The 10501-nt window shown below is 44.4% G+C and overlaps 1 protein-coding gene and 1 pseudogene across 3 annotated transcripts in view; one reads left to right on the forward strand and one right to left on the reverse strand.

Annotated features, from left to right (window-relative positions):
* IBA57 (iron-sulfur cluster assembly factor IBA57) overlaps window positions 1-8646 on the forward strand; it is a 70059-nt gene extending 61413 nt beyond the window's left edge. Inside the window, exons 4-6 of one of the 3 annotated variants that reach the window (XR_009502509.1) lie at window positions 403-485; window positions 5848-5996; window positions 7550-7567. Coding sequence is in view for 2 of the 3 variants with exons in the window: in XM_059917950.1 (XP_059773933.1) it covers window positions 403-485; window positions 7550-7648 (182 nt within the window). In the remaining variant the exon portion in view is untranslated. Of the gene's footprint in view, window positions 1-402; window positions 486-990; window positions 3525-5847; window positions 5997-7549 lie in introns of those variants that run through there. The other 2 variants (XM_059917950.1, XM_059917952.1) reach the window with 2 other exon arrangements.
* On the reverse strand, window positions 1233-2833 carry LOC132362852 (ATP synthase subunit beta, mitochondrial-like; annotated as a pseudogene).
* Window positions 8647-10501: the final 1855 nt, after the last annotated feature.

Here is a 10501-nt window from a genome sequence, read left to right on the forward strand (position 1 = left end):
GAATTGTGTCCTCTATGTTCCGCAACTCACATTTCTGCACTGGGTTCATGTGTTGTGAAGGCTAATTTCATGTGTCAACTTGAGTAGGCCACAGGGAGCCCAAACATTTGGCCCAACATGATTCTGGGAGTGTCTGTGAGGGTGTTTCTGGATGAGGTTAACCTTGAATTGGTGGACTGTATAAAGCAAATGGCCCTCCCCAGTGTGGGTGGGCCTCATCCAATCATTTGAAGGCCTGAATAGAGCAAACAAGTGGAGGAAGAGGCAACTCTTCTTGTCTGACTATTTGAACTGGACATCAGTCTTCTGTCCTTGGACTTGGACTGGACTATTGGTTCCCGTGGGTCTCCAGTTTGCCAACTCAGATGCATATATGTGTGCATGTTGGTTTTGTCTCTCTAGAGAACCCTGATACTGGTGTCTTCCCATGTCAGTGGGTGAGGACCTCTTGCATTCTTTCTATGACTGCATCCTGCGTTCGCCAGGTATGTCCTGCAATTTATTTGATTCTCCCCCCTGGCAATTGAGTTTGTTGACAATATTTTGCTGCCATGTACCACCTTGAACACCCTTGTATCTGTATTGTAGTGCACATGTGTAAGAATTCCTGCAAATCACATATGTGGCAGGCATCCTTTCTGAAGTTTGTTTTTGGTATCTTCTTTTGGGCAGCCATCATGAATTTTATTTTATTGTTATTATTTTGGCCACGCTGCACGGCTTGCAGGATCTTAGTTCCCTGATCAGGGAATGAACCCAGGGCACTGCACTGAAAGTGTGGAGTCCTAACCACTAGACTGCCAGGGAATTCCCCATCATGAATTTGAATGTAGTCAAAACAATTATTTTCCTTTTAGGATGTCTGTTGTCTTATGTTTTGTTCAAGAAATTTTTGCATATATATGTTCTCAATTTTCTTCTAAAAATTTTGTGTTTTTTTTTTTTTTTGGCTGCACCACATGGTTTGCGGGATCTTAACACCCTGACCAGGGATCAAACCCAGGCCCCAGCAGTGAAAGCGCCAAGTCTTAACCACTGGACCGCCAAGGAATTCTCATGTGTTGGTTTTTTTTTTTTTTTTTTTTGAGGGATGTGCATTTTATTGTAAACCTTAAATACTCCTCAGACAGAACACAATGTCTTCAGTCTAGGCTCTCATGTGGCTTACAGAGGAAACTGTGATTTTTGGATTAGGGGCAAGGAGAGGGACAGCATGGAGGATGAGTACTTAGTTTGCCAAAAGGACCCCCTCACGAGTGCTCCTCAGCCAGCTTATCAGCTTTTGCCACAGCTCCTTCAATGGGTCCCACCATATAGAAGGCCTGTTCTGGGAGATGGTCATATTCACCTGCCAAAATCTTCTGGAATCCTTTGATGGCCTTCTTCAGGGGTACCAGCTTCCCCATATGACCGGTAAAGACCTCAGCCACCTGGAATGGCTGAGACAAGAAACGCTGTATTTTCCATGCACGGGACACAGTTAACTTGTCTTCCTCAGAAAGTTCATCCATACCCGGGATGGCAATGATGTCCTGGAGGGATTTGTAGTCCTGTAGGATCTTTTGCACCCCACAGGCAACATCATAATGCTCATTGCCAACGATGTTGGGATCCATGATGTGAGAGGTGGAGTCCAGCGGATCCACAGCTAGATATCTGCCCAGTTCAGCAATAGCACGCGACAGCACAGTGGTAGCATCCAAACGGGCAAAGGTAGTGGCAGGGGCAGGGGCAGTCAAGTCATCAGCAGACACGCAGATAGCCCGTACAGAGCGGATAGATCCCTTTTTGGTGGTGGCGATTCTTTCCTACATGGTACCCATGTCAGTGGCCAGGGTAGGCTGATAACCCACTGCAGAAGGGATTCTGCCTAATAAAGCAGACACCTCTGAGCCAGCCTGGGTGAAGCAAAAGATGTTATCAATAAACAGCAACACATCTTGACCTTCTTGGTCTCTGAAGTATTCAGCTACAGTCAGACCAGTCAGAGCTACCCGGGCCCGAGCACCAGGCGGTTCATTCATTTGACCATACACCAGCCCGACCTTGCAGGTAGCATCTTTTAAGTTGATAACACCAGACTCAGTCATTTCATGGTATAAGTCATTGCCCTCGTGGGTCCTCTTACCAACACCAGCAAATACAGAGTAACCACCATGGGCTTTTGCAACATTGTTGATTAACTCCATGATCAGTAGTATCTTGCCAACTCCAGCACCACCAAAGAGCCCAATTTTGCCACCCTGGGCATAGGGAGGCAGCAGATCCACAATCTTGATACCAGTAGCAAGAATTCCCTGCTCAGCACTCACCTCCATGAATTCAGGAGCCTCAGCATGAACAGCAGCAAATTGTTTGGTTTCAATGGGACCTCTCTCATCAATAGGCTCTCCAATGATGTTCATGATTCTATGCAAGGTCTCAGGGCCAACAAGAATTTTGATTGGTGCACCAGAATCCAGGACTTTCTGGCCTCTAGCCAAACCTTCTGTACCATCTATGGCAATGGTCCTTACCGTGCTCTCACCCAAATGCTGGGCCACCTCCAAAACCAGCCTGGTTTCCCTGCCTTGCATTTCCAGGACATTTAGTGGGTGGCAGCCCCTCATCAAATTGGACGTCCACCACTGCACCGATGACCGCCACGACGCACCCAGTGGCGGCGCCTGCTTTGGCGATGGATATGTTTGAGCAGCATGGTCTCTGGCAGGCTGGAGCGCTGCCGAAGCGGCCCGCAGTAAGAGTTGGGCTTGAGGTAGCGGCCCTGAAGGGCTGAGTCCCCGCAAGCCCTCAGAGGCCGAGGCAGTGGCACACGACCCACAAGTCCCAACATGGTGGAGCTGGGGTGGAGAATTTTAGTCAGGTTTTTAAATTCATTTCAGCTTGATTTTTTTAAATTGAAGTAAGATTCATATAACATAAAGTTAGCCATTTTAAAATATACAATTTAGAGGCATTTAATACATTCACAGTGTTGTACAACCATTACCTTTATGTAGATTCAAAACATTTTTGGGCTTCCCTGGTGGCGCAGTGGTTGAGAATCTGCCTGCCAATGCAGGGGACAGGGGTTCGAGCCCTGGTCTGGGAAGATCCCACATGCCGCGGAGCAACTGGGCTCGTGAGCCACAATTACTGAGCCTGCGCGTCCGGAGCCTGTGCTCCGCAACAAGAGAGGCCGTGATAGTGAGGCCCGCGCACCGCGATGAAGAGTGGTCCCGCTTGCCGCAACTAGAGAAAGCCCTCGCAGAGAAACGAAGACCCAACACAGCCATAAATAAATAAATTAAAAAAAAAACAAAAAACATTTTCATCACCTCAAAAGGAAACTCTATACCCATTAAGCAGTCACTCCCCATTCTCCTCCCTCAGACCCTGGTAACCACTTTCTGTCTCTGGATTTGCCTGTTCTGAACATTTCATATGAAGGAATCATATAGTATATGGCCTTTTGTGTCTGCCTTCTCTAACTGAGCATAATGTTTTCAAAATTAATCCACATTGTACATGTTTCAGTATTTTATTCCTTTTTATGACTGAATAGTATTCAATTATAAGGATAGAGCACATTTTGTTTATCCATTCATCAGTTAATCAGTTAATGGACATTTGGGTTTTTTCCACTTTTTGGCTATTGTGAATAGTTGCTGTGAAAGTTTTTGTGTCGACATGCTTCAGTTTTCTTGAGTACATACCTAGGAATGGAATTAAAGGGTCATATGGTAATTCCATGTTTAATCCACTTGAATTTTGTGTATGACGCTATATTAGTTTCCTAGGGCTGCTGTAATAAATTACCACAAATTGGGTGGCTTTAAAACACCAGAAATTTATTCTCCTAGAGAAGTACAAAATCAAAGTGTCAGTGGGTCAAGCTCCCTCCAGAGGCTCTAGGGAAGGATCCTTTCTGCCTCTTTCAGCTCCTGGTGCCCCAGGAGGTCTGGACTTGTGACTGTATCACTACAATCTCTGCCTTTGTCTTCACAAGGGCTTCTTCCTTTGTGTTCCTACATCATCTTCCCTCAGTGCACGTTTGCCTCTGTGTCTACATTTCCCCTTATAAGGATACTAGTTATTGGGTTGGGGCCCATCCTAATGACCTCTTGATTTGATTGCATCTGCAAAGACTCTACCTCTAAATAGCTCCCATGCACAAATTCTGGGGGTAAGGACTTTGACATATCTTTCTCTGGGGATACCATTCATCCCATGATAGGTGCAAAGTAGTGATCTCGCTTTCATTTTTTTCAGAGGAGAGCTGGTTGTCTAGAAAATTCTTCCTAGTCCTCTGTAGGGACATCTCACTGTCTGAATGTGTGCAGGCCAGTTTCCAGGCTCTCTATTCTTCTCTTTTCTTCTATTCTATTCTTGAGCCACTGTCTTGTCTTGATTACTACAGCTTCCTAATTGAGCTCTCACATCCAAGAGTCAGTGGTTAGAAAAATAGGGTCTGTTTCTTGCTTGGACAGCTTTCTCTGTTCTTGTGACCCTTTTAGATGTGTTAACCTTGGCTCTGGCCATTGAAGGTCCAACAGTGACCACATGGAGGCCCTGGAACAGCTTTGTGGTATGCCCTAGAAATGACTTTGTCCAGAGCATGTCCAGCACAGCCCTGGGCCGAGATGACAAGGATGTTATATGAACTGATGCCCAGAATGTAATGCCCAGGAGAAAATAAGTTGGAGTCTTGAAGCTCTTTGGAAAGGCCAAAGATATGGGGGTTGAGCTGAAGAAACTGAGTGACTTTGTAGCAAAGCCATGGCTGTGAAAAGGTCCAGTTTCTAACCATGATAAAAGGGCAAGATTGCCAAGTTAAGTCACCCAGTTAATTGTGGCCCTTAATTTCTACTCTAGGAATTTGTGCAGCCCTAATATTAGCATTTGCAGGGAGGGAAGGCAGCTGTTGGGGGCAGGAGGCAGTTCCATGGTGACTCCCAAGCCCCATGGGCTCTAATTTTAAACCATGAGACAGGGAGGGAGGGCTCACAACTGTACTGCTGACACCAGTACAAGGGCACCCAGAAGTTCATTTTCCTTGGACACGTCAAAAAGATCTTCCACAAGCCTTTTCAAAGGTTTGGCAAATACTTTTGGGCCAAAAAAATGTTTTTCACATACATTCCCTGACATTTATTTCAGTGGATACAGGATATATTATTAAAATCCTTGTATCACTTTAAATTGTTTAAATTCTTTTTTTAAAAAATAAATAAATTTATTTATTTATATTTATTTATTTATTGGCTGCACTGGGCCTCTGTTGCTGCGCGTGGGCTTTCTGTAGTTGCAGCGAGTGGGGGCTACTCTTCATTTCAGTGCACGGGCTTCTCATTGCGGTGGCTTCTCTTGTTGCGGAGCATGGGCTTTAGGCACGTGGGCTTCAGTAGTTGTGGCTCGCGGGCTCTAGAGCACAGGCTTAGTAGTTGTGGTGCATGGGCTTAGTTGCTCCTCAGCATGTGGGATCTTCCTGGACCAGGTCTTGAACCCCTGCCCCCTGCATTGGCAGGCGGATTTAACCACTGCGCCACCAGGGAAGTCCCTAAATTTTTTAAATTCTTATATCAGTGTTGCTTCCTGAAACTCTCAAAGTACAGGATCATTTTTGGACTTTCACCCAAGTTAGTCATCACAACTGAATTCCTCTTGAACACTGTGAAAAAACCTCCAGGACTGATGAGAGAATTTCTAGAATTTAACCAATAGCATTACAATTCCCCCAGCAGGTGGCCTAAAGCATTGCTCAGGATTTGAAATAAATTTTAATGATAGTTACTAATTTGAATGAGAGTAACATAATTTCAAGCATGTTGTATTTACTTTAATGTTCTGATTTGGTGTTTTTTTAAGATCCTGTTTTGTTTGATACGCTGTTTTGGCGGCAGAGAATGATTTACCCAGGAAGTCCACTCTTTGCTACCTATCTCCACTGCCTTGTAGCAGTCATGGTTTCTGATGAGAAATAAGCTGTAAATCATATTGGGCTTCTCTTGTATGTGGTGAGTTGTTTTTATTGTGCGTATATTAGTGCACTTAATGGTGTCCCACATTTCTCTAAGATTGTCTATTTTTCTTCATTCTTTATTCTCCCTGTTTTTTGGATTGCATAGTCTCATCAGTCTCTATCTTCAAGTTCATGTATTCTTTCTTTTGCCATTGACATCTACCATTGGACCCCTCTAGTGTGTGTTTCATTTTATAATTTCTATCTTTTTACTGCTGTTCTCTATTTAATGAGACATCATCATGAAACCTTCCTTTACTTCTTTCAGCATGGTTTCCTTAAGTTCTTTGAACAGTTATGATAGCTGCTGTGAAACTTTGTGTGTTAAGTACAACATCTGGTCCCTCTCACAGTTTCTGTTGTCTGTTTTTTTTTTTCCTGCGTAGGGGTCACTTTGCTGTTCTTTGCATGTCTCATAAATTTTTCGTTGAAAGCCAGATGTTTTAGGTAATATATTTTGGTAACTCTGGATACTGATTCCCCTACTTTTTCTCTGGGCTTGTTTTTGCAGTTGTTTGCCTATTTATTTGCTTAGTGATACAGCTAGCCTCTTTTAGTAAGTCTATTTCCCCGGCAGTGTGAAGCCTTTGGTGTCACTCCTCAGAGGGTGCAATTTAAGCATAAGCAAAGTCACCCTGGGATGCAGGGATTTTCAGAGGGCTCTCTGACTATCTCTTTCCTGATCCTTCCATTAAGCTGTTTCAGTTGATATCACACCCAGCTGTTGGGCTCCACTAATTGTTGGCTGACTGGTCTGCTGTTTTCAACAATGCCCATAAACTGCTGCACAGTCTTCTGGCTAGTGTTCAGTTTTAAGGCCAGTCTCTGAGGTTTGTTCTTACCCCAGGAGGTTCTTCTTAGCTGTCTCTTTCCATGGTTCTCTCTGGTGAACTGGCTTGGTTTAGCTTTTTGCTCTTAATTAAGAGGAGCTACTGTTTTCAAGAGCACCCTGAGGCTTGAACATTCCTGCACTCTGTTTCAAATGAGGTCAGTTCCTTTGTGGAAAGCTTTGGAGCCCTCTGTGAACTGCCTTTCCCCTGGGAAGAATCTCTGAGCCAATGCTCTGGTCAGCGGCAGCCTCTGGTCTTCTTGATATGCTTCTCCTGGTGTGGAACCTCTGCTCTATGCGTGATCTGGGGTAGGGATAATCAGGACCCCCATATGTTCAGTCTACCATGCCTCCATTCAGTGAGTAGGCACTGAATAGATGAAGGGTGCCCCCAGACTCTCAGCCACACTCACCAGGAATTTAGCTGCTTCAGCTTTGGAGCTGGAGGGAATGAGAAATGCTGGTGGCCTGCCCTTTTGGTAAGATACCATACCCCCTGATCAGGAGCTGAAGGGAGAGGGACCCCCATCTTCTTGGCCATACCCACCCCAGGTGGAGTTCTGTCAAGCAGAGCTGGGGGGCATTTGGGTAAATCACCTCAGACTCTTATCATTCTTACCAAGTTTTAGTAGATTTTCTTGAACCAACATCTCTTCTTTTGCTGTGTGTGCTGAGGACAATTTTCTGAGATTATAATTTTTTATTATTATTATTATTAGTGTTCACCAGTTATACGTGTTTTGCTGTGGAGTGGGTCTGCAGAGCTCCTCATGCTGCTATCCCAGAAGTGGACCCTCTCAACCTTGTTTCTGAACTAAGCCTGATGCCTGTGGTTCTCAAACCTGAAGGTGTTGGAAGAGGCTTAAAACCCCTGCCATCTGACGATTGGATTGTTTTGCATTGATGTGAATATCATGGGGTAAGAAATGGGAGATGACAAAGGAGCCTTCTCTCTATGAAGCCCCACAAGGCTTTGTAGATTTGTTTTGGAGAAATACCAGCCTCATTCCAACATTGGATGGACATTCAACATAGCTGTGGATGCCGATGAACCTCCCAGCATTATTTGCAAAAATATGTGATGGTTCTTTAGTCTTGGTTACAAAATCTTTTAAAGGGCACAAGAAGAATTCTTCCAGAGACGTGAGGTCCCAGGGAGAGGTAGAACCTTTTCGCACTAGGTAATTTCTGCAGGTGACTAATATTTTGCAAGCAAAATAGCTATTTATTTCAAATGCTCAACATTTACAATATTCCATTGTATGATAGCATTTTATCAGATGTTAACAGAATCAAAGCTTGAAATACTAACTTGAATTTTTAACTGGATATAAAGGATGGCTGTGGGTGTGCAAGTAACATGATCAATACATGTAACTTTATGGTATTATTTTTTCACATGTGTTAAATAAGTGTATCCTCAGTAAAGTTTTCTTGTTACTATTACAATGCCCCTTAAGATTTTAGAAGTAGATGGATCCAGGGGTGTTTTCCAACAACTATAACTCATTCTCCCACTCTCAGTGGATACGAGCTGGGTGTCCAACAATTTGACTCAATTCTGACACTAACTACCTGGAGATAGCGTCAGACCCCACAGGTTAAGGGCTCAGTAGCACAAGGCCACCCCCGTTTCAGATGCCAATCACAAGTCCAGAGCCACCCACACTTCTGACCTACTGGCTATACATCAGGGTTCCCACGACCCCCTTCTCAGGTTCAGTCATTTGCTAGAATTGTTCACGGAACTCAGGAAACACTATGTATTTTTACTGGTTTATTCTATAATAAAGGAGATCAAAGGAGGTGTGATCAATTATTAACTCCATTTCCAGCCTCTCTTTCTTCTCTGGAGAATAGGGGTGGAGTGGGGTTGAAGATTTCAAGCTTCTAATCATGGCTTGATTTTTCTGGTGACCAGCCTCTATCCAGGAACCATCCAGGAGCCCACCAAGAGTCACCTCATTAGAACAAAAGACACTCCTATCACCTGGGAAATTCCAAGGGATATAGGAGCTCAGTGTCAGGACCCAGGGACAAAGACCAGATATATATTTCTCATTATGCCACAGACCCTGAACTGTTTTAGCTACCCAGCTGCCCAGTACCTGACCGTGAGCTCTCTGACGAGGCTTGGTGTTGTGCGGACTTGGTTCTCAGTAAGATTCAGCAATTGCCTCTGAGTCTACCAAATTAAAGTTGTTTAATCCATTAAGAATCTTTTTATGAAATTCTTTGTCATGAGGATGTGAAAACTACAATTTTGAGCATGCAAGTGTGGCCTTTCCAATAACTGCTTCTGTAGTTGGTGTCTTATTTAGGGTTGCTATAGCCAAATACCATAGACTGGGTGGCTTATAAACAACAGACATATATTTCTCACAGTTCTGGAGGCTGGAAGTCTGAGATCAAAGTTCTGGCAGTTTCGGTGTCTCGTGAGAGCTTGCTTCCTGGTTTATAGGCGGCCAACCTCTTACTATGTCCTCCTGTGGTGGAAGGGGCAAGGGAGCTCTCTGGGGTCTCTTTCATAAGGACACTAATCACATTCCTGAGGGCTCCACCCTCATGACCTAATCACCTCCCCAAAGCCTCACCTCCTAATATCAACACACTGGGGGTTAGATTTCAGCATATGAATTTTGGGGGGACACAAACGTTTAGTCTGTGGCAGCTGGTTTAGCTCCCAGTGTCATGCTGTGCTGCCCCTAATTGATGGAACAACATTTAGTCTAAAACCAGCCCCCTCTGAGAGTCCATTAGGTCTGCCCTGTGGGCTCAGAGCTCTCTCAGATTCCTTCTGGAATAAAGGGATCTCTAAATCTGTTCCTGCCTGGGTTGCCAATGAAGAAAGGCACCAAATTGCTTGTCCCAAACACACATCTGTTTGAATGGGAGTGGGCACAGCTGACTCCCCATGGGAGGGACAGCCTTCAGGGTGAGATTGAAGGTCAGGCCCCCCTGCAGATGAAGGCCCATTTCTCCACTCATGAGGCCACCAGACTATCTTAGGAGGGAGGCTGAGGCTGTGACTTTGCTTTCTTTGGGTTTGGCTCAGGTAGGATTTTAAAATTAAGCCAACACTTTTCCTGCACACTTGTGATATGCTAGAGATAAACATATAAGACTGCATTCAGAAAAGATGCGTGATTTTAAAAGGCCTTTGCCAATGCCTTCAACTAAGACAGTATATAACTGGTGTTGAGAGATGTGTGTGCATTGCCTTGGTGGGGCAGAAGAGCTTATAGCCTGCACCTGAGAAGCAGATGCAAAATCAAGGTGCACTTCCTTAAGGAGGGTCTGTCCTGGGGCATTAGGGTTCCCAGCGTCTCTGCCTTCGAGTGTCTGTTCCACATCTGTCCCTGTCTTTCCTTTCATATAAAAGCTTTGCAGAATTCTGACCACAGAATAACCCCTGCATTATGTCATTTTTCTTCTAAACCTCGGCCAGAAGTACCCAGATGTAGACCGGATGTAAACATTTGAATGATGTGGCCTCTGTTTTGCCTGATGGGCATGGAGCCTTCATTGTTACAAACACCTACAATTCAACCTCATAGTGACAGAAGTGAGCTTGTATTTCATTTGGTAATTTTCCAAACAATTTACTTTGTTTGCGAAAGTAGCATTTCCTTTAGATTTCTCAATTCTGGCATTAATCAGCCTAAGTTTGT

This window comes from Balaenoptera ricei, chromosome 3 (assembly GCF_028023285.1).
Source record: "Balaenoptera ricei isolate mBalRic1 chromosome 3, mBalRic1.hap2, whole genome shotgun sequence".
NCBI classification, from domain to species: Eukaryota; Metazoa; Chordata; class Mammalia; order Artiodactyla; family Balaenopteridae; genus Balaenoptera; species Balaenoptera ricei.